The 25,316-nt window shown below is 37.0% G+C and overlaps 1 protein-coding gene across 5 annotated transcripts; it reads right to left on the bottom strand.

Annotated features, from left to right (window-relative positions):
- Window positions 1-2,110: 2,110 nt before the first annotated feature.
- On the bottom strand, window positions 2,111-25,229 carry ZNF507 (zinc finger protein 507). Of its 5 annotated transcripts, none has more exons than XM_072872632.1 (7): window positions 25,176-25,229; window positions 19,519-21,650; window positions 18,311-18,416; window positions 12,628-12,742; window positions 10,139-10,243; window positions 6,277-6,411; window positions 2,111-6,142 (listed from the first exon to the last, which is right to left on the bottom strand). In XM_072872632.1, exons 2-7 carry the CDS (start codon window positions 21,643-21,645, stop codon window positions 5,779-5,781), a joined length of 2,952 nt encoding a protein of 983 aa, XP_072728733.1. In that variant the 5' UTR covers window positions 21,646-21,650; window positions 25,176-25,229; the 3' UTR covers window positions 2,111-5,778. The 5 variants fall into 5 exon arrangements, with proteins under 5 accessions (XP_072728733.1, XP_072728734.1, XP_072728735.1 ...); XM_072872633.1 differs by having other exon boundaries at window positions 25,140-25,197; XM_072872634.1 differs by lacking the exon at window positions 25,176-25,229 and adding an exon at window positions 25,068-25,155.
- Window positions 25,230-25,316: the final 87 nt, after the last annotated feature.

Below are 25,316 nucleotides of genomic sequence, written 5' to 3'. Positions count from 1 at the left end.
AAAAAATCCCATGTCATGAGGGAGCTACACCTGAGAGTTATTCAGCATATTCTCACTGAAACAATGCATTAGTTAGGCAACATGTCTGTTGATAATGAGATTTAATGTTTTAAGTTGCGAGTATACAGAAAAACTAAAGAACTTCTAGACTGATATTAATCTCTGAAAATTGTATTATAAAAATTTAAATACATCAAACTGTAGCAAGCAATCAGTAATACTGTATTATTATTACTGTATTACGATTATAATACTGTAACACTGGCTTTATACTTGCCAAAGCAGCAAAAGGATATTATTTATCAATATCCTTGTTGCTCATTGTGTTCCAACTAGATTGTATGGTAGCAAAGTCTTAATGTTAGTACCAAGTTATCCATAATCCCAACAAACACTAGTCAAACATCTACAAACCATAGTGTACAGGAAATGGTTGAATGAAACTTTAAATTCAATTTCTTTATACTATTCACATTTGTGATTTGTCTTGGATTTTCACATTCAATACTGTAGAAAGAGCTACTGTGAACTAGAGACACAGGAGGACTCAAGTTCTGCTTAAGTAAATTTTGAGTCTAAACCTGCAATCTTTTCAGTTGCTGTTCAGCAGCTATGTGATGCACTGCAAGCATGTCAGATTTCCAGGTTATCTCTTTTTTTCAACTTCTAAAGTTTGTCAGGTGCCTGAAGTTATGCTTTTGGGCAAAAGCAGCTTAGTTTTACCAATTCTGAGTTTTTTTTTTACCTAGCTAATATTAAGTCAAGTCAGTATTAATGGCATTTCACTTTCTGAGTGGCTCAGTGTGACAGCTCTTTTCCAAATATGCCTAGAAGGGACTGCAAAAAAAGAACAGTAGCATGGTACATTTACTTTTCTGCAATAATTCTGACTGTAATTCTTGCCAAAGATACAGGGCAGAGTGATTCAAATTCCACTGATGCGTGGCAGGGCTCTAACCCATTTTCTCCTAATTCCCAGGCATGTTACAATCCTCAAGCGTTAGGTGAGTGCAGCTCTATCCCAACAAGCTGTGTGTCCAGTCCCATTTCTGCAAAAGCTGCAACATTCAGGAGCAAGCATGGCCCCCTTTCTGCTGGCAGCACCAGCAGCAGCCCTGCTCCGGGTTGGCCAGCATTAGTGAGGAGGGAAGGTGTCTGATAAGACGTGCTTCCCAGCAGAGAAGGTGTCCAGAAAGTGGTACCAGTTGGATCACACACAACCAGGTTATTTATGGGGGAAGTAACTTCCGATGAGGCTTTTCTGCTTTATTAAGCTGAAGCGAGCAAGGTATTTTAGCCTAGTGAATAGGAGGATACCTGGATGCCACATCCTACTACAGAGACTTTTTCACAGGTTTTGCATTAGAAAAAATGTGAAAAAGCTGCACGACACAGCATTCTGTACCATTGCATCTAAACCCATTTGTCGTTCCAGCTTTTTTTTACTTCAGCATATTTGGCCCAGGGCCATAATAGTAACAACAAAATGAAATAAGATAGCCTGTTTATGTAAATGTAAACCCTGAGAATACTAGCAATGGGTACTCTGGCGGTATTCTCTTTTCTCTCCTTGGCCAGCAACAGCAACTGAGTTAGACTTGGTTTGTTTTGTTTTCTGAAAAAGATGGGAAGAAAAGCTCCAGCAACACCAAGAAAGATGCTGTATATTTAAAATTAGGTTGCAAGGTATGTTTTAGCTTATGTGATGGATAAGCAAGAGTCAATCACTTACCTGAAAAAAGCTGCATAAGGCTTTCACTCCATTTAAATTGGGGAAAAAATTCACACTAGCTTCATTATGAATTCTGAAAGTGCAGTTCTGTCCTTCAGCATTGTCCCATCGTAACTGCATGCAGGCTTACAAGTATTTTGACTTAATAGTTTCGTATTTCATTACTACAGTTACTTTTCTAAAACTTGTATTACCAGTATTAAAACTGTAATAACTTGACACAAGAGTGAGAAATGGCAGTAAAGTGTTTCAAATACTTTCTGATTTAAACAGATTCCCATCTCTCTAAACACTGGTTCAGTGTTTGAATTTTCCATATTCATACTTCATAGAGGTCAAATAAAAGTGACTAAAGTGTTTAACAAAAAAAGTTTATTACCAAAATACAATATTAAAGTCAATACGTGACAAACTCCTGTAAAGCAAAATAAATTATTCTAACATTGTACAGTATTTCAGAAGGTAGTTAAAGTAGTACTACAGACTTTGCTTCATAGTTCCAAACAGTTGTCTATCAGGAACACAATCCTAGAGAGAGCTTAAGGCATGCAGCTTAATGTGCTGGATAATTTTATAAAATGAAAGTCATCCTATTTAATAAGATACAGCATCAGAATTAACTGCAGTCTTTACATGTCAGTTTTCTAAATTTTTTATACTTTGGCTATAAAAGCAGTGCCATAGTGTTACAATACCTTTTCTTAAAAAAATACATGTACCCATGTCCATGAATATCAAATGCAAATGTAAATTTCTATTAAATATATCTTAACAAATGTTACTTTGAGCACCAACTGTACATTTTTTAAAAATGATTAAATAAGTGCTTCTGAAAGAGGAAAATACAGTAACTCTGACTGAATCCCACTCTATTTTTCCAGGCCAAGCGTAAATTGGAAAGATGAAATATGCACCTATTTATCAGTATAGTCTAGTATGAAGGAAGTTTTCTCTTTAGTAGAAGTATAGGCATTTAAAACAAAGCTGCAAGTTACAGTTCATATCACAGAATAAAATCTAATTTAAACAAACAGCGAGTGAATAGCTGATCATCTGATAGTGCTGTGACAGAAGATCCAAAAATATTTTAAAAACTTAAAGAAAGGGGAAGACCGCAGTGTTGGTGACTTTGAAATGTGCTTAAAAACCCTTACATAACATGCAACCAAGCCAACCATACACTTTCTAAAGCAGATAACCTGAGGAGTAAGTTGCTTTCAGAAAAACTAAGTCTATAATTACTTCACATGCAGAACTTCTGATAAAGTCCATGGGAATTGTGAGAGGGTAACTAATGGCAAGCAGCATGGAGACAGTAAAAAAAATAAATCTGTGCATATGGGAAAGAATTATTTGTTGGCATTTGTTAGGTTTGATAATGGTTTTTTGAGGCAACTAACTTTCTACTATTTTATAGGAACACATGGTCAAAAAGAAAAAAGCAACAAGATGGCAAAGAACAACTGTGAATAGATGCATCCTGCTTAGTAATCCCATTACAGTAAGTCCTGGTGCATTACACTTAATGCAGCAAGTGTGGCTTGCACTTACGCCAAAATTGTTAATCTTGATTCAAGGTTACTTGCTTTTTAAGCCTTGGTTCACTGCCATCTCCTTCTTAGCATATGAATGCAAGTTTTTCACCTTTTTCTTTCACTAGCTGAGCAACTTTAAAATAATTATTCCTTTACACAACAATAACAATGTAGCAAAATATTGTTTCTGTGAATACTGACTGGTAGTTTAGCATTACTACGGATCTCTGTGTACCTTTAATTTTTTCAACAAATGGGTTCTCTGAAGCAGAAAGTTGAGATATATTCCAGATAATGTACTATTTTCACATGAATTCTATATTGAAGGTAAAATATTGGTGTCGATAAGACAGTATGAATATCCCATTAAAGTTTACTTTCTCTAATTGAATTTGAGGTCATGTAAATAAATCATGTTTTTCAAATGCAATATCTATCCGTAGGAATATGAAAAATAACTTTTAACTGAAAATAATGTATACTTACTTCACATACATATTTAAAACATCTCAAATATCTGACACAAAAATGCTTTGACATTATATCCTGACCAATTTTTAAAGTAAAATGTACTTTCTGCTATCTCATTTATAAACAAAATAATACATATTTAACCCAAAAGAACAAATCAAATTGAGGAAATCACTTGAAAACAAAAATCATGACATGTACTTGGAATCTTAGTGCCTTTACCCCGGCCTTTAGATTTTGTGCTGCTTCATAAATTTGTAACAAGACTTGTTATTTTCTTTTCCTGTTTGCACTTCTAGTCAGCGATAGTGCAATAGACTGTACACTACATATGCCACCGTCTTAGATTTACAGTTGTAGCTTATTTCTGCTAGCAGAAATGTATAAATAGGAAGTAACCATAAAATACTATTTTTCTAAGAGTAAGTCATTTTGTAAGTAATGAGCTACTAAAAATCAGGTAACTGCATCCCCATGTCAGGAACTAGGCATGCTTCTGTGCATCTGCCATTCATTAAAAGCAAAAATACATGCCCAAACTAGAAAGTTTAAATCTGGCTGCCAAAGGGCTTCTTTGGAAGTGCTACTACTTCACTTGATTGAAGCATATATTTCAAACAATTTAAGTAGCCAACTATATAAATAACTTCAACAAAGTTGCCAGGTAATTAGCCAGTATAATAATATTCCAAACTGATACATAGATGAACATCTACTGCAAACTGCTGTAATGGTAAAAAAAAAAAAAAAGAAGCAAAAAGCAGCACTGTAATTTTAGAAGCTAGAGGCTTTAAAAGGGAGAGATTTCTATGTGTTTCTTAGAAAACAAAGTAATCCCTAATTCCCTTTATGAATCCATATTATATGCACTAGTAAAATTTATTCTACAAGTGACTGGATACAGTTTTTGCTTAAAATATTGTTCACCTTTTTAAAATATGATTTTCTACAGGAAGATTATTCTATCTTTCACTAAATTATTTCTACAGTTACAGCTCTGCCAGACAAATGGGAAATTTAGACAGCCAGTGGGATTTCAAAGAACTCCAATGCATGTAGGCGTTTCTCAAAATCCCACTTTGTGCTCACCTACATCTTTAGGAATCTACATAGGTTTAATCTATATCTCTTTGTGGCATTTATTGTTAATATCTTGTTCTCATTAAAAAACATTGCTCATACATACTGCAAAGTAATCACCACAAATTAAAAGTGACATAAGACAAGCTTTTTTTTTTTTTTAATAGTTCTGCTGAACGTGTCAAGAAAACCATAAAGAAACAGCAGGTCATCACTATAAAGGATCTTTTACACACTATCAATTCAAAAGATAGCAGTTTTTTAGATAAGATCCAATCAGACAAATAGTTATTAGCAAAATGCTTCTAGGCTCCTCAGCTCCTGCTGCTCTAAAACTGATAGAAAGGATAGCAGTCTTTGTTGAAGGACGACTTGGAGTTTGTAAGGCCTTAAAAATAGATTGGGAAAAATGAAATGCCTATGCGTGCATGCAAGCACACACATGCCCTCAACCACCTCCCTACTTTCCAGAATCCAGGCAGTGGGGCTTATGAGATCACATTGTAAAATTTGTATCTGGTCTGTTGCCAGTTTCAAAAAAGAGGGTAAAAGAGTTCTTTGCTGAAATACTCGGAGAACAACAAAGAGAGAGGAAGAAAAAAGCTTTTCAATTGATACAAAGCTTTCATACCTTTGGGTTTTAATGTACTGTACTAATGCATTATTACTGACTAGTACCTGACAGTAAAAGAAAAAAACCCCAACAATTCTACATTCTTGGCACCATATAGAGAAATAACAGGTTAAAATGGATCATTCTATTCCCCACTCCTTGTATTTCTCTCTTAAATGATTCATCGGTCCCTGGTTAAAATATTGTACTCCTACTGAAACAAGGACTCAGGATGGGAAATCAAGTTTTGCTTGCAATTCTTCTCTTTAGCAAGTTTCTCAGGCAAAAATTAGCAAAGAAAGAAAATATTCACTCTAGGAGACCCTCTCTCTAACTTACTGCTTCACCTAGTTTGTGCTCTGAGTTGTGCTGTGGTCCTTATTTAGAATGATGTTTATGATTTCACCCTCATGTTCTTTCATATGATCCAGCAGATTTTCTTTGTTGGTAGACTCAAAACCACAAATGCAGCAGCAGAAGAGAAGAACACAGTATTCTGTGCCAAGATGGGGTAGAGTGGAGTTCTTTTCTAAACTGCATGAGGTATTCATCAAGTTAGGTTTTTCATTTTCATCAGAACCTGAAATTTCATTTGTAGTCTGGTTAATAGACTCTGTAAAAGACACCAAGTTGTCTGAACTTCCTAGTATAGGTACTGTACTTTCATCTGTGCCTTCTAATAAGGTTTTGTCAGGAAGCTGTCCTTGAAACCTGAAATAATAATAAAAACCGAAACAAATATCAAAACATACAGTTATTGCTTTTTGATAGGAACTTTATTTTGGATCAGAGTTGGGTCCTTTGAAAATTCTAGATGATAGGGCTTGAAAGTAAATGAGACATACCTGCTGCTTTGCGAAATTGCATCATTAATAGCCTTGTTCACTTGTTCATAGTTATAATTTTGGTCACTTGCATGTTTCCACATGTGGGACTTCAGGGACGGAGGATGGCTACATACATATCCACAGAGAGAACATCTAGGAAAAAAAGGTGGAGAAGGAAAAAGAGAAACATTTAGAAGTTAAATTTTATTAGTTTAGTAATGGATTAGTTCTTCCAAAAGTATGAGTAAACAGAGAGATACATGTCAATCCTCTTCTCGGTCCCCCTTTTCAGTTTCATAACAAGGTCAAGTTAGTTTGCAAAGTTTCATTTTGAAACGTAAGACTATTTTTAGGGTCTGAGAATTTTTAAGTTTGCTTTTTCTGACTTCTTAAACAACTGAATTAAAATCTTATCTGTTTGGCCTGTTAAAACTCTTTAAATACTGCAAAAATGCAATAGTTCTGATGACTGCAGAAACATGGAGTACATCGGTGTGGTATCTGGCAGGCAGGTAGTGAGCTCTCTTTGCCATTGCTCTGAACCAAGCAGAAGCTGTGTAATTAGCACTGATAATTTAAACTGAACTAATAAAGCCTTTCCTGGTGTAGCATATAGTACTTTATTTAAGGGTCACAGAATTGTTGAAGTTGGAAGGGACCTCTTGAGATCACCTAGTCCAATCCACATGCTCAAGCAGGATCAGCTACAGCAGGTTGCTGAAGACAGCGTCCAGTCAGATTTTGAATATATTCACAGATCGAGATTCAGACAAGTAACAATTTTGTCCATAGAGCTTTCCATCAGCTCGGGTACCACAAGACTAAATTTTCTATTTCCCTATAAAACACTGTCTTATACAGTAAAGAACAAAGCCCAAAACTGATCAAATCCCATAGGACTTTTTAAATACATAAACGTACAACAGAGGAGGTTTTTTTACAAGTGTTTTCTAAAATGATAAATTAGTCATCTCAGCATAAAGGAGATGAGTGATACTGCATGACATCACTCCAGAGCAGAAGAGTACTCATGGTAAAGACAACATAGCTCCTTGTCTTTTGGACGAGGAAGCTACTTTGCTTAGCTACCTGCTACTTTGGAAGTCTTCCGTTTCTCAAACCACATGGAAAAGACCAGGATCAATCAAAGGTGACCTTGTTCTAATAAATTATAGCTAGGAATGCACCTCAGTCTACCTCATTCCTCAATGAGAGTAAGATGTTTTCTGCTCAAGCAATGTGATCCTGATATGTTACACTGTGATGAGTCTGTTAAAATGACTACTAAACTAGGAAGTTTTTGTAAATTTTTAAGACCTTTTCAGAAATACAACCTGGAAACATGAGAAGGCCTACCTAAAATCATGTTACACACTACAATTCAATAAGGTTTTACCACTTCTCTTAGTGACAGCAGGATATAATCCTTAAATGCCTTGCAAATAATCATATACAGGAAACTATTTCTGCTCAGCAGAAGATTGTGGAGAAGAGCAAAAATCTCACAAGTTAGGTGAAGGCATGGCACATTACCTTGCTTATGTAGCAAGATAATTCTGTCCTGCTGGGGAACAACAGGCATGTCCTTCTAGCTCACTTTTCTCTATTACTTGATTTGGAATGCACTATCCTATTTTTCTCTTTTCCTTCTAATCAGAAGCCTTATAAAGAAAATGGATGCTTTCAAATATAGGCAAGTTCACTCTCAGGTTGAGAATCTTAATATTTCTAATAAGGCTGTTACAAAATAATGGCATCATTAAGAATAAGATAAAAGGCAGACCTTATAGTTAATTTAAAGATAAAATTAGGCCAAAATAATATTTTTGCAAAACACAAAGATCAACAAATAATCTTAATTCCATTCTATATGCACACGCCTTCCACTAGTCTTATTATATATATGATTTTTCTGTGCCACTACCACAGCTTGGTCAGTGGGTTGGTAACACAGTGAATGAAGCAACAGTTCAGTGTTTGTTTTTGTCCCCTTTTAATTACAGTCTCATTTTTTGAAGTACATTAATTTACTCAGGTGATTTACTAACCAGATTTACTTTGCTAAGAACAATATCATAAGCCAAATGCTGTTGACTACTTTAGCATCAAAGAAACAGAAACTCAACAGCTTTTAGCCTGATGCACTACACTTTATGATCATATACTTAATGTACAGTTACAGTATATGCAAGACATTCCCAGAGAAACAAAATTATTTTACCATTGAGTTTAGCAGTAGAACCCTTTCAATTCTATAGTATGATTTGCCCTACTGGTTGACCTATGTTGAATTATTAAACTTTACTGTTCAAGTGTATCCTAAATTGATCTACTGAGGAAACAATTATCTTCCAGCTTTTCATAGACTATTTCCTTGGGGACGCAGGGACCAAAGTGTGGAGGTTTTCAGTAATCTTTGGTAATAGTAAGAGTACTCAGCAACACTGTATGAAGTATGACTGCAGAGCAAATAGAACTTAATGCTACTAGCAACGTTTTGGGGAAAAATGCAGTGGAAGAACTTTGAAGTTATAGAAGCGGATTTTCTTGAGAAGAAACCCTTATGGGAATGTGCTTTATTTGGATTCTTCCTATTGCCTTTAAGATCTTCCACTAAGGAATGTTCAGAATATTCCTGATTTTCTTTCCTTTCCCAGCTTTTATTTTTTTGTTGCAAATTAGTAGTAAACAACTGCACATATTTGTGCCAACTTTCTCATCTCTCTCTCTCTCGAAAACACACATATCTATGGACAGACTATAAAGGACACTCATCACTTAAACATAATGACTATTCATACCAATTCTTAACTAGGGCAGTGTGATGCCAGTCTGGATTCTAACTAACATGTATATGCAAAGGTTGTGCCTAGACTAGGATATTAAACAAAGCCAGAGAACATTCCTGGGTACTGGAATTTAACAATCTGTTCTGGTTTTGACTGGGATAGAGTTAATTTTCTTCCTAGTAGCTGGTATAGTGCTGTGGTTTGGATTTAGGATGAGAATAGGGTTGATAACACACTGATGTGTTAGTTGTTGCTAAGTAGTGCTTCCACTAGTCAAGGACTTTTCAGCTTCCCATGCTCTGCCAGGTGCAGAAGAAGCTGGGAGGGGGCACAGCCAGGACAGCTGACCCCAACTGCCCAAAGGGCTATTCCAGACCATATGGCGTCATGCTCAGTATATGAACTGGGGGAGTTGGCCGGGGAGCAGCGATCGCTGCTCAGGGACGGGCTGGGCATTGGTCAGTGGGTGGCAAGTGGTCGCGTCACGTGTTTTTTCTGGGATTTGTCCCTCTCTCTCTCTTGCTGTTTGCCTTTTCATTACATTTTATTATTATTATTATTTTATTTCAGTTATTAAACTGTTCTTATCTCAGACCACAAGCTTTCTTTTGCTCTTCAGATCCTCTCCTCCATCCCACCGGGGGCGGGGCGAGCAAGCAGCTTGTGGTGCTTGGTTGCCAGCCTGGGTTAAACCACGACAATCTATAATGTTAAATGGTAGAAGTGCCCCTGGCATGGTTTTGGCACATGCGTTCTCCCAAACAATTCCAGGCATGCTTTGGTAATTAACACGGTCCAGAAAGTACTTGCAATAGGCAGTTTATATGTAACCACCCCATTCTGGAAAGAAAAAGCTGAATACTGTACCAGAGGGAGGTCACACACATGTTTGTTTTAGCTAGCATAAACATCACCTGGGAATGCCACATCAAATCTCTTTCTCTCTCTCTCGCTCAAAAACAAAAAAAAAGTCACTGAAACAAAGAATGAATCTAGGAGGGAAAAGAATAGGATCTGAACTCTGCTTTGTATCTTAACATAACAAAACCACTACTATCACAGCTTTTTGCCAAATTAGAACTGTTACATACTTGTACTGTTCCATTAGCTGCACTGCCTGATGCTCCTGGGGGTGGCGCCTCATATGGCATTTCAAGCTATTCATATTTGTGGTGGCGAAGTCACATACTCGACATCTAGAGAGACAACAACAAGTAAACTAATCTGACAATTAACTGCTAACGCTATTCCAGAAATAAAAATCCACGAGAAAGCAAAGGTATCTGGAAAGACTACAGTTAAAGACTAACAATATTTACAGAAGTCCAAGTGATGACATTAACTTTCAGTTTTTGGACCGTGAGAATCTTTTGCAGCCCAAAAAAGCCTCCGCCTTGGAGCAAGAATCACTAGGCATATGGACAATGTTCCTTCCTGACTTCTATCTTGTGCACCTCTACTGAAGTTGGTAAGCAATATGAAGTATAAGGGAGATGTGGATGCACTTGACTGGATGCAGCCCTGATGCAAGTTGCTTGGCTATGCTATGCAAAGGCAGAATATGACCATAAGAACTATAGGGGACATAGTGTATTTAGAAGTGAGTCTTGTTCCTCAAGAATACGTGTTCTACTTTATGCAACAGCCATGTTTCTCATGACATTTTAAAAGCCAAACTATCTATTTAGTAATAAAACGTCTAAGTTTCAGAGCATTATATCTGAAATAGAAGTCAGAGAGAAGATCAACACATTTAGATTCAAGTGCCCTAAGACAAGTGTGTCACATCATGCTATGTAAATTTTTATTTTTTTACTTCTGTCACAATATCTTTGTATAAAAACAATACATAAACCAGTCTGGATCTAGATTTAGATCCCTGGATTTAGATCCCAAAGTATTACACAAAATACTATGCTATTCATAAATATCAATATACTACCACACAAGCTTCCTGTATATAACATTGAAACAGAAGCCATCACGCTCAGCTAAAACTCTGCGTATTTATTAGGACTTTAGTTGCTGTTTTTGAGAAATGGTAAAATGTCCAATATTTACTAAGTCTGGTCTATAGTGTGAAACAGTTTGAGACAGCAGGACACTCAACTTGAGATTATTCACTTTATTTTTGAAAGGACTTAATTGTGCAGTATTAAAATCCAGAAGGTATCAAATCTACAAAAACGCATCATTGGAGGCTATACAGTTTAATTTCCAGTAATTTTTGTCAAACAAATAATAAAATATGTTTACAGCTATAAAAATGGCAGCAATATAGTAGGTTGCTATCTGATACTATGAAAGGCTTGAGGAATACATGTTTCAGAAGGAGAAATACCATAAATACTGGATCTTTATGGTTTTTAGGCTGTGGCTTAAGTATCCTACCGGGTCTGCAGATTTGTCTAAGGGGTTTATGAAAAAATAATAAGAAATGCAAGCCAGATCAGTAGGCTTAAATTTAGTATGCAGCAGTCTATATTACCAATGGAAAATTTTCAAGGGTTCCTGACTCAAACAGGCTGATTAACACCAATTCAGAAAACTACCATATACAAGACACTCTACAGTATCTGCTGTTCCAACCCCCCTAAGTAACAAATAACGGCAATAGGGAAGATCCTGAGGAGAAAAAAAAAAATAAATCCATTTGTATTCCACATTTGCTCTCTGAGCAAACATCTTGCAAATTTTTGCTAGTGTTATGGGATATCATTATAATGCACAAATCAAAATACAACACATCTTCTGGGTTTGTTTATCCAAAAGAGAAAGTCCCTGGCTGAGCTCAGCATTTCAAGGTGTTGAGTTTCCAGAATTCGTATTAAAAAGATAGAAGTATATTAGCTCAAAAATTCTATTAACTCAGATCTATTTTCTAGCCACTAGAGAGGGACAGAGATCCACACTGAATGAGCATAGATTGAATTTGCAGGAATTTATGCAGCAACCAACAGAAAAATGCATTATTTATTTTTTCTGCTGCGGACCTGAGCTATAGTATTAAACGTGATTTTAGATATCAAAGTTTCTATATAAATCCATGTAACATCCTTGTAGAAAAGTTATAAAATCTGATCCTAAGTGAGTGTGTTAATATTGTTTGAAACCTGTGAAAAGATGAGGGTACTGGCAACAAGACAAAGGGCAGAATTTTGCCACACTCTGTAGAAGCCAATGTGCAAAGTAGCAATATGACAATGGAGAACACTTTGCAATAAAGCAAATCCAAAGTGAACTTAAGTGTGCAAGAAGTTTGAGAAATATATTATTACTATTGGCCAAAGTTCAGTATTACAATGCAATTACTTCCCTTTCCACATCTGAACACTTCAAACTGAAAACAAGCAGTAGTCTGCTATAGCAAAAGATGCATCCTGGAAAAGCTAGCAAATCTTAATTACATAGTTTGAGTCAACCAGCAAGTGCGGCTCCTTCCTTCAAATTTGCAGTAAAATTATGTAATTGAAATTCTTTAACAATATCTTCAAAATTGCATAAGCAATTAAGTAACCTTTTTAGTTAAAACAAGTAAGTCAGGCACCTGGCATTAGCCAGCAATAATTGAGACACTTACCTATATGGCTTATCAGAGTTATGAATTCGTCTGTGATTTCGTACACCAACGTAAGTTGTGCTTGTGTAGTCACATACATCACATCTATACAATTTCTGAACCGAAGACTTATTTCCTATATGAAACAAAATCCATTATTTTAGAGAGTTGCATTCAGCATTGTAAGGAGTTCTCAGATTACAATTTCAGCACAATAGAGTTATGAAACATGAATTAACATTTTAAAGTAATACTTCTAAATATCTATAAATATTTAATACTTTTAAAGTATCTGGAGCAAACTGGCAATGGACACAGAGATAATAAAGGTATAGTTTATTTACCATGCTGTTCTGCATTCGCCCTACCATTTGCTGGAATTATTAAAATTTTAGGAAAACACATTCTTTCTCTCTATGCGGACACTTCCCTTCTTCCTGCAGTTGGGTTAAAATCCTGTGTTACAGCAAAAGGTGATAAAATGTGGGAACTGCTGAACCTAGCGGTTTCACTGCTTTGCAGAGTGGATCAAATCAAAAGAAAAGATGGGCACTGAGAAAGGACAAGTTTCAAACTGGCAAACATAGAAAAGAAAAGCAAAAGGCCTCCCGAAGCATCTAAATCCTCTTTATCATCCACATACACTCACACTTTCAGAAGGATCTGAGATCATAAAAAAAACAGATACTGACCAGATGTGTTAAGAAATAATTTGGAACTTCTCCAAATTACTAAAAAGCGATTGTAACAAAAATCATTTTTTCTTTCCAGAACGAAAGACTCTTGAAAAATTAATGGTTGCAGAGACAAAGGCTAATGACTAATTTAACACAGGAAAATGTGTGCCCACAAGCGCAGTTTGAATATTTTTGAGATGTAAGTGTGTAGACTTAAACAGCCCTATTCCTGCTCCCTCACTGAATAATGGAACTGATTTGGGTTAAAATATTAACATTTGGGAAGAGGGATGGTATTTTTTATGCAGGTCATTTTCCCATTCCAGCCTATCATGCAGCCTTCATGCACTCCCCAAATGAGGGAACAGCAGAAACATGAAAGAACACCAAGGTTGGAGCTGTTTAAATCAGCACTACTGCCAAAAGAAACATGAAACTAAAATCAAAGGGTTTCCTTTCTGCATCTAACCTGTTCACTAGCCTAAGTAATTCTACTTTTTCCACACACCCCCCCCCAAGTGCAGTAAGGTGCTCAAGTTCATTTTATCTTTACACCAAATTCTTATTAGCTGGCTGAACGGTCAAGCCATTACTCTCAGTTACGTACATGGGCTTTAAAGAAACTCTGATAGAGATCCTTAGAGAATTTCTCTGGTGACTAAAGATCATTACTAAACTACACCCCCAAACCAAAATCAATATACAATTTAGTAAATAATGTGTTGGAGACAAAGAAAAGCTCAAATCTTGCAAGAACAGACTTCAGAAACTCTTCATGCTCATATGAAGCACATCTCCAGCACAGACAAATCATTAGTTTGTGTTGTGAAGGGGTTTACTACTAGTAGGATACACCAGAAGATCCTAGGTAGAACAGAAAAACATGTATGAGCTTGAAGTTTTTTAGTAGACATTGCCTTAAGAACTGATAATATCAGCAGGTGATCTACTTCCCAGGCCTCCCAGCTCCTCCCCAAACCAAAAATATCTCCCTTCCCTGAAAAATGTAAGTTCTGATTTCCCAAATGGGGTCCCTCTATTCTGAATCCTGAAGAATTCTGTTAGAGGCTTGTCAAGGTCAAGAGCACTGAAGGTCCACATCACACTGAAAGGGGGGGTCTGTCTGCCACTTTTCCGACTTGCAGTTTGAAAAGACAGACAAACTTGAAATTTGAAATAAGTGACTGTCCAAAAAGGTGGAAAGTAGACTTTTTAGACACATCTCTGCTTAGGTCCAAATACCATGAACTTCTTTCCAGTTTGGAGTAATAAAAACTGACCAAAATGCCCTCCTTTAACACCTCCTGAATTCCAATTCTTTTTAGCTAAAGAAGGGAGGAATGAGACAAGCAGATTGATCTCAGGAGGAACTGTCGTGAAAACAAAAGTTCGGTCTCCTGAGTCCAAAATGCTGAACAGATTTTGTAAAGATAATTTTGTTCTGGAGTTTCCTCTTGGTGATGCTGGATGCCAAGAGCCCAGACTGAATCTTTGCATTATCAAAGCAACAATTAAGAATCTTTATGGTAAAACTCTTTAAGGAGACACTGCAGAATAAACCAGTAGAATGAGTAATCCAAAATGGAAGTTCAACTTTTCACTTTGATTTTTTTTTTCCACAGGTGGACACCAAATTGTGTCAAAAAAAGTTTTAGATATATTACTCTCAGGGATACAGTCACACAGCTAACTTAAACAGTAAGGGAAAATTACCACTAATTAAACTTTCACTCTAAAATCCAGCACTTTTGGTTCAAGGTGCAAAGTAATTAGGCAGGACTGATAACTCCAGAGGGTTATTCTGAAGAATATACAGTATGTCATATAAAATAGCAATCTGAATATAAAGACAGTCTGAAATAAAATTTGCATAATTCTGTGTGTACCAAGATAACAGAAAAAATATTTTATATTTTTTACTTTAAAACATGACAGAGTGCTCACTCTTCTAGCTTTCTTATAAAAATAATACAGAAGTAATATATAACATGCACTCTTTGCAAGTCAACCTTAAAGCAAAATATATCAGGATTTTTCGTATAATATGCTCATATAGTAAAATTTATTAGGTTTTTTTTTTTTTCTTTAATGTAAATTATCAAAACAGTCTTAATTATATACTTGGAGACTTTGGAATTTATATTTCTACAATTATTCTTTTATGAATGCACATTTATGTAGAAGACCTCAAATGAATACAAAGACACTTACTGGGCTGCAGATCTATGGGAGAGCAGGGTTGTGTGAAGGTTAAGCTATTGCATGCTCTACTTGAATGGGTTTTCCATCTTAAATTCTGCAGCTTTAGAATAAACTGCTTCCAAATGTATTTTCTGCTACGAATTTGGTATTTTATTGGGCAGGCTGCTTAAAACAAACAGTATCTAATGAGATTTTTAAAGTATTATGCAAACATATTATCTATTGCATAGTTATAAGTGGCTAACCACCCAGTAGCACACACTTAGGAGCAATTATTTATACCAATCACTACTTTATATTTATTCCTTCAACAAAATGTACATAAATTATAATACATCACATAATCTCTTGCTGTTGCAAATAGCAGTTGTGTCCCCCACCCCCTCCACTGGCTTATTTCTTGTGGTTTGGGGCCTTTTTTGCTTTCTGGATGGAGGATATCAGGTCTCCTAAAAGTGAACGTGGAAATGACAGATCTTTGTTCTAGCAGCAGTAACAGGTGCTCCTGTAATGCTGCTTATTACCCTATTCCTTCATTATTAGACATTTACAATCCGATCATATCCAGTGTCATAATGCTCCCTTTTAATTTATTGTACAACCATGATGAATAAAGAGGCTTTTAGGACTAACTATTTCATAAACAAGAAATGAAACTGTTCCAGCTCAGGCATCTTTCACATAAACAGATGCTTTGCCATAAACTTCTTTGTTTTGTGTCTCTTTATAGGGATGACATCTGTTTGACAAGAGATTGCTGTACTGCAGTGGTGTTGCAATTTGATTATAAATTGGTTCTGAAATAATTTAAGCATTCCACAGTACGAGTTAATAAAAGTTTAAAAGGCGAACTGTTTTCATTCAAGACAAATTAGTAAATTTCATGTGGGGTAAACAATTAATTAAAGCGCATGGCTGTAGCACTTTTATAAGATAATAATGAGTAAAAAATATATATATAAAAAAAATCTCTAAAGTAATTAAATTGAAAGCAGGCAGTTTTCCTGAACAGGGACTCCTCTTTCATGGAAATTAAGTTACAAGATCAGGATATAAGCTCTAAAACTGCCTTATTAAAACATACTGTTTTCAAAAGCTGATAGGTATCTTGATTTTCAGTCACCTTAACAGGACTTTAGTTCAAAAGGTACAGTATTCCCCAAAATCTGACATGTTTCAGGCCTTGCAAGGTAGTTATTCCTGTATCATGACATCTTTAAAAATATTGGTTTAAAACAAAGAAAATGGTGTCAGAAGTAATAGTCCAAGCTGTGCTCATAGATATTTGTAACCAGCTAAACTAACAATGTTTTATTTCCTATCACTTCCATTAAAATATTTAAGCTATTTCTTCTGAAGAAAAAAAATCCACTACTTAATGGGGAATGTTCCCCCTACCAGCAGACCCTCCCTAGCCTTCTTCCTGTCTCCCCCTGACTTCAAATGGCTCTCTCAGGGTTAGATCTTAGGGATGTAATAAGCATGACAGATCAACTTCCTGAATTTAAATGCCTTCTGCATTGATGAGAGCAAAAAGGAGTTGGGAAGGGTCATTCTACCTGAGGCTGATAAGGTAATTAACTTTTAAGTTTCTAACTTGTATACTGAAAGCCAAAAAAAGAGACAGCATCAGCTAAGAGAACAGAACCCAAGAGTTAAGGATCTCATTTTATTCTGACATGTACCATGTTGCTTTGGACAAATCATTAATGGTCCAAGCTGTCCACCCTGGCTCATGCTGGTTAGTACCTTTTTTCACAAGTAGCTGCATTAATTTCAATTATTACTTTTGCACTCACTGATCAGCTGTAGAGGTGAGAGTAGGACACAGAAATTTCAACTGCAATCTAAGTACTATTGTAGTGCACATTTTGCTATCTAAACAAACAAGAAACCATAGTTAGGACACAAAAGACCTATCTGCACAAAATGGAAATACTTCAGCCCACGGTTGTTCAGAGGTGATATAATTACTAGTATTTTTTCCCAGTGCTCTAAAATTGCAAAACACTAATAATTACAGTATTGCCTTCAGAATAAAAATGCTGTAAATGTTTTCAGTAACTTTAACTCACCAAAGAAGAGGATGCATTCAAGGATTTTAAGACCACATTTTCTCCTAAACTTCAAAATTTGGCTATTTCTTCCTCTATTTCACTACCTTAAGACATCAAGGGTTTGGGGTTTTTGTTGTTGTTTTAAAAAAAAACTATTAAATTATAAGCAGATACACAGTTAAACAAACATTTTGAAAATGCATACCTACTGTTACCCTGGCAACTATTACAGATACAGGTTGCATTTTTAGAATGTCTTACGTTTGCCTCTCTAGGGCTAACACAAATGACTCATTGTGGACATTACCATAATTAAACAGAAATTTCTAAACACAGAATGGATGGTATTGTACGTATATGCTTACAGCATATAAAAAGGCTTTCTTTTTTACAGCTTAAAAAAAGGCTTTCTTTTGTTTACTATAGGTGGTTCAGAAAATACTGTAGCTGCTGAAGGAAGGAAAAAAAGATTTTTTTCTTAAAAATTCAGAGTAATCCTCCATAACAGTTGTTTTTAATAAGAAGAAATTCAAGGTCCAATTACAGGGGCTAAAAATGTCTTACCTACCAATAAATGTCAGTAAGATATCTCAAAACTGACTACGGTAAGTTTTGCACACTGAAAAGAACATACGTTTAAGGTTATGAACAGGCATGAAAACATTTCACCATGAACAAGATCTTAAAATCACTTTTATACAAATATAGCAACCAGAAGTAATGTTATGAGTGACTTTTTGTAATTTCAGGTGTAAATATAAACAGTACCTTCTCTTTCATCTCCTTCATTGGAAACTATTAGTTTGTTAGATGTAGCTGTTGAAAAGATATCTGGAAGACTGTGTTGTTCTCTTTCATGATTTCGCAGTTGGCTCTGAAAAAAAAATTTCCCACATTTACATATACACTACAAACATACACTGGTCACTTCAAATATTGCAATCACTTGTGACATTGTTACTCAAGTTTTAATGACAACTGTTATAAAATGTATGTTAACATATATACAGATTATCCCTCAGGTAATTTTATTAGAAACAAAACAAAGTAAGTAACATTTAATTAAGAACGTAAAGGATTGATAAGAGTGACTGAGAGGATTATATGATTTGTGTTTATTTAGAATATAAATTTCCTTCTTCCCCCATTCCCATAGACAAGTGGCAAGCAGTTCTTCCTCCAGTTTTCCTACTGCCTAGTGACTTAAGAATATGTTATTCCTGTTTCTACTTGCTTGGGGAGGAGAGGGGAAGAGAGCCTTTTGCTACCCTACCTGCACATTTTTTCAAGTGAGGACTAAACAACAGTAAATATGGGAAAATTTGCAGTACTGTTGCCTACAAGAATTTCAGTTGTACAGCTAGATACTGATGCTATCTATTCTATAATCCTGAGTACTGAACTGAGTACATAGGAACACACTCACCAGCACTAATGCTTGAAATAATTATATAAATGGCAGAAATACATTATTCTGCTCTGGTGTGTAATCTTTCAGATCTAACTTCTACAGGACATCCAGCCCAACACAACAACAGAGGAAAAAAAAAGAATTTCTCCTTCAAAGTGTCTCATGTTACCCCCAAATGGCATGATTACTGTTGCACACACTCACAACTAGCGGGCATGTTTGAGCATTCTTTTAAAGTTTCAGCTACTAAGTTCCCTGATGCTTCCATTTCTTCCTGTAATTGCGACATGTGGGCAGAAAAACAAGATGGTATTAACACGTCCATAAGATGGTTCTCAGGAAAATAACTTATGTAAGGAAGCGAGTTTATTTCAGTGGGTAAGGCAGAATAATTATAGCTGAATTGTATATTCGGAAAGTGCTGCTGGCGATAATCCCCAATTGTAATGACAATGAAGCCAGCACATCAGACTGAATTAAGTTAGAAAGAGGGATCACCAGTTATTAAAAAAGTAGCAAAATAGGTTATTTAGCTATTATAGACAGGCACAGGAAAGAACTTTACCTTATAATGAAAGGATTCCTCACATTGCTTGCACTGATACATTCTTGTTTTGCAGTGGTTGATCATGTGGCTCTCTAAATCCTTACTGTTGTCAGCAATGTGTTCACAGATAGGACACTGGTACGGCTGCCTCTGACGATGGACTCTCAAGTGTTGTTTTATGTAGCCCTTATTACCACTGCTATAATGGCAGAGGCGACAGCGGTAGGGTCGATCTACATTAGGTATATATTCTACTAGGTTACTTCCAGGAATATTTGCATCATTTGCATTTTGGCATTGTGCATTGTCTTGTAATTCTTTCAAAATGTCATCATCAGAAGCATTCTGATCTGTCCTCTCCTTCAGTTTTTCAATGACAGTGAGTAGTGACATACTGATGCCCATTTTAATTGGTGCTTCTGATAACTCTGGCCTTTCTTTCTGTATCTCAACTATTGCACATTCACTTTGGTTTAAGCCACTAAACTCCTCTGAAGGATCCTTAAGTGAGGATACCACTTTAGAATGAGCCATGCATGGGCCATTAGCTTCTCCCTGCCCTGCACCTGCATCCACGGCATCTTCTCCAGTCAGAGTCCTGAAGCTAGCCCTTGTTAGTTCTGCAGCTCTGATAGGCATTGTAACAAGAGCTTCTGCAGCTAATGAGTGTAGTCGTAAAGACTCTGAATTTGTCCTTCTTCGTGCAGGAGGCACATTTTCATCAGTTGTTACATTTTTATTAGAGCTTAATTCATCATCTTTCTTCTCAGTATTATTCCATCCTATTATTACTTCTTGAATTTCATCTGAACGATAAACTTCATCAGGTTCTTCACACGTAACATGGGACTCCTCAGAGATTAATTTTTTTTCTGTTTCAATGTCAGTGTTCATCAAGAAAGGCTTTTGCAAGACACTTTCTTCAGCACCTGGCAAACGTTCTACTATTACATTAACATGACCCTTTTTATTTGGACTACAATTGATGATTTTCTGTGCTGATGAAAGTAGGCTATCAGTTATCATATTATCCTGTTCTGTATCTGATACAGTCTCCTCTAAAACCTCTGTAGTAGGAGAACGCACTACAGACTGATTTAACATCTCTTCCTCTTTTACATTTGTTCCTACTGGCGATTTACATGACAGTTGCTCAGAATTGCAAATCTGAAGTTGAAGAGAAGGTTCACTATGGATATCAAGTTCATTGTTTTCCAAAGAAAGAACAACTGTATCCACGCTATGAGGTGTGTGAGTTACAACTGTCTCTGACAAGCTGGTAGTTTCATTTTCTTCCTCAAAGATAGGATAGGAGCAATCAACCTCACCCGCATGTTTCCAAGCATGTGTTTTCAACATTCTTTGCTGACCACAGGTGTACCGACAAATTAAACACCGGTACATGCCATACTGCTCATAAGTATACCATTTTCTCCTACCCATTTCGGGCATATGAGTAGACTGAGTTATATCTTTACATTCCAGATTTCCTGTCTGATCAGTCCCTGATTTGACACTTCCTTCCACTGGCCTTTGCAAAAATGAACTTGCAACATTTACACATTGCTGCACTTTTGCCTGGATGCTATTTTTACCATCGTTCTCATGGTAAGTTTGGAAGTGGGATTCAAGTTCTTCTTGGCTTTTGGAAGCAAAATGACATTCTGAGCACATTAATATCACTTCATTTTTCTGCCCGTGTTGTTTTATATGTTCTTGTAGTGTTAAGAGAGAAGGTGATAGAAACTTACATAGACTACACTGGTAGCACGTCACCTTTTTTTTGCTTTGTGGAAGACATTCAGTCACAAAATAACCTGCTTGTAACTCTTCAGTCTTTTTAGTAGCAATAACAGATAGCTCAATTGCTTTAGCCGGGATTTCACAAAGATCATCTGCATCAAAGGACTGTGCAGAAGCATTAGGATGGGAACGTTTTTTCCCTATTAAAAGGCATCTTTGTGACTTCTCACTGTCAACTATTTTGCTTAGTTTCTGGATAACATGGATTAGTGGGTCAGTTTTACATTTTCTCTGATCTTCACTGTTCTGCAGTGTTGGGCCAATGACTGTTTCAGAAATCAGTACAGCTTCCTGTTCCCCAATATTTGGCATCAATACTGCAACACTGCTTCCTTCTTCCATAATACCTAGGAGAAAGGGTTTTATAAAAAATTAAAATTTATACATGCACAATAATAAAAATACAACCCAGTACTATTTAGATTTCTCCTTCTACTAAATACAGAAGCCTAATGCCACTAACTTAATAAAAACTTTCAGAATGGCTATATAAATAGCCAAAGATTTTGAGGACATTTAGTGGATAGCATAAATGCTATTCAATACAGCTGGACAGAATAATTCCAAGAAAGCCTATAACCGGCTGCCTGCAAGTTGTACAAGGGCAAGATAAATATTTTTCAAGTATAGGTGGATTAACATTGTTAGAGCTATTGTCTTTTTCTTTACAAGGACCACACATTTGAATGCTAGACACTTAAATATACCAATCAATAGTAACTGGCATATTTATGTTTAAAAGCCATGATATGATACGAAAATGTATTCTGAACATAGCTACTCTGATATACTGATGTCTGCTAAAGCAAACAACAATTTGCAACAACATAATTTACAAAAATAAGCAATTTTTTCCTTGAAATGTTAGGAAAAGAAAGTAATGCTGGTATTTACTTGCATTAGTCATTTCACTATGACTATATTAAAGACCATTCAAATGTCAAATCATACTTCTTATTATAAATGTAATTTTCTAGAAAAGCTACTAATTGTAGCTTTTTCTACAATTCCTTAATTGTAGGCAAAATCAATTGGTACGAAAGTTATGAAGGGTAATTTTTTTCTGTTTTGAGGGAAAGCTAAAGGCAATAACTATTTCCACTTACACTTCCTTTAAACATTTCTAACCATAAACCACAGGCAATAATGTGGTACTGTTGGAGGTTAAATTAGAAGCCAATATGTATAAATTTACATGAAAACATACTTTGTGATGTGGGCGAAGCTGTGGGGTGAGGGGTAGAGGAGCTAGACGAAGTCTTACAGTGGAGTTTACTTCTGAAAAAATGTCTAAAAATAACCTATTCAAGTTCTACTATATATACATACATATATTTTATACACAATATATATTTTTACATACTATATATAAAATTTAGAACATAAAGAGATGCCAGACATTTCTTTTATCAGGCATCCTTGAAAATGTATCCCAAGTTCTTTCACGTGGATTTTTTTTTTTTTTTTTTGCAAGAAACATACACAGGCCAAACCATAACTTCCAGAACTGGTCCTAAAGAGCCATGAAATCCACTCTTTTCTACTTATGGATTTAGTATACAGCAATATAATGAACAGACGTATGAGTGGGTTCTGTGGTGCCCCTTTCCCACTACACAAAAATTCTGGGCGGAACTACTCAAGTTACCTTTATTTGCCATTCAACTTACAATTCAGGTTATCATCAGAACTATCAATATAAGCAATGTTAATATCATTCACACTTCATATGCTCATGTAAAATATTTCAAGTTGAAAATGCAGCAGTATTTGTCAATTCTGAATCATTAAGAATGACAAGACTACTCTCTTCAATGTTATTATTTTCCAGTGTTAGTTTGAAGAATATTTACCTGGTAATGGCTAAAATCTACATTAAAATTGAAAAATTAATAAAATATAAATAAAGCCCTAGGGCAGCTGGATCCATGATAACTAGAAAACTAAGCAACTTAAGGCCTTATGCCTTTAGCTGGATCTATGTAAGCAGATTAAAAATGATCAATACTGCACTGCAATAGTAGATCAATTGGAGGAGACAGAAATTAAAAAATAAATATACTTAAAACAAACAAGTATCATTTTATGTAAGAGTATACCAAATAGCCTGCTTATTTAATTCAAGTTCAGTATCATCTTATTAACAGGAATCAATGTATGTATCCACAGAGTTACTATTAAACTGAAACATGCAAGTATTTAACTTTTTAAATATAAACCAGTAGATGTCTCGATGTCCATTTTCTGCTTCAATTTTTATTATCTGTTTGGCATAGTATATTGAATGACTAACTCTTGTCTATGTGACTAGGAAAAATGTTATCCCTTTCATATAATATCTCCAATTATACTTTAACTTAAAAGAAGTTTAAGGTTATTATTTTAAAACTATCCTATTTAGTTATACAAATATACTTCGCTGTTTGTTTCATACTGGCTGTAGTATGTTTAAAAACCATTATGAAAAGTAAACAAATGTGCTTTTCCCTCGAAAGCAGATTTAATATTACATGAAGTGCTCAAAGGAATAATGTCTACTTTAAATATTTTCAATTTGAGAATGAGTTAAGGAAAATTATAAGCACACAGTGCTACTTTAAATTATACTGGGTACTTTTAAAACTTTGTAAGTAATGCTAAAAGGCAAATATTTCCCCTACCTTTTTCATCTGAAAGCAGCACAGAAACTAAGAGGAAAGATCCTAGACAGGCCATAAAAGAAAAATGCTGCCACATACTATTGCTTTGTCAAAAATGAAAACAGAGGGTACCTTCAGATGTATTGATTTTGGAAGTTTGTAGCTGATATAAGTTATCAGATGTGTAACTATGGTATATATACATTGTGCCATTCCTTGTTTAGAGTAAGTTTAATGCTTACCGCTGCAGACTTTGTTTTTCAGAAGGGTGATAAGAATTGTACACAAATATCTGGATTTTAATAACTACATCACTTTCACTAAGAGCAAAGATGATTCGGTCTCCGATTCGGTCTCCCACGTCATAAAACTTCAGTCTGGCAAATGGCTCTGCCGGCACATACCCTTCACACAGCCCACACGGTAATTAAAATACGGGGTCTGGGGATGACAAAGGGGCCCGAAGGGGAAGGTCCAGAGCAGAGGAAAGCGCCTCTGCGCTTGAGCTGCCCGTTCCACCTGTGTCAAACACCCACTCGAGCAGCACGGCAGAGACAGGGTGAAATGCCTCCAGGCCTAGGAAAAGCCAGCCGCCGCTTTGCACAACAATCGAACTCGGAGAGGCCGGTCTGATCACGCCGCGGCTCCCGAGGGCAGGGAAACTTCACCAGCGGCAGCCCCGTGCTGCCGGCTGTCGCCCCCGGACAGCGGAGCCCCCGCCCGGGACTGCGGCTCGGGGACGCCTGGCCGCGGATCCGCGACACCCTCCTGCGGGACCCCCCTGCCCGTCCCTGCTCTCCGCCGGCCGCGCCCGCACCTGCCGCCCCTCCCTGGGCGGCCCCCGCTTTGTGTCGCGCAGGTGCCGCCGGCGCGGCCCTCGAGCAGCGGGCCCGGCGCCCCAGGGTGGCCGAGGAGCAGCGCCCGCCGCTCCGGCGGCGGAGGCGCAGGGAGCTGGCCCGCCAGGGAGGCGATGCGGTGAGGCGAGGGGAGGAAGGCGGCCACGGCGTGGGCCCGCCCCGGGGAAGGTTCCGCCGAGAGCCGCAGCCGCCCGCGGCTCCGCACATGGGCTGCGGCGCGCCGCCCCGGGGCCGGCCTGCCCGCCCGCCGCCGCGCCTTGCGCCCTACCTGCCGGCCGGGGGCCGCCGCCGCCGCTGCCCGCTCGCCCCAGCGGCGCCGAGGGCCCGCCCTGCTTTTTACCTGGGTTTTAATGAAGAAAAAAAAAATTTTCCTCACCCCCGGCCACCGCTTCAAGATGGCGACGATGGAGACCGTATCACGTGACCGGCGGGCTCGGATCAGGTGACCGGCGGGTGGACGCTGCCGCCGCGCCGCCGCCTCCTCGCCGTTGCCACGGAGACGAGCGCGGGCCCTGCC

Source organism: Ciconia boyciana, chromosome 9 (genome assembly GCF_034638445.1).
Source record: "Ciconia boyciana chromosome 9, ASM3463844v1, whole genome shotgun sequence".
Taxonomy (NCBI): Eukaryota; Metazoa; Chordata; class Aves; order Ciconiiformes; family Ciconiidae; genus Ciconia; species Ciconia boyciana.
The sequence above is the reverse complement of the archived record's forward strand: the minus strand, read 5'-3'. Positions and strand labels throughout refer to the sequence as shown.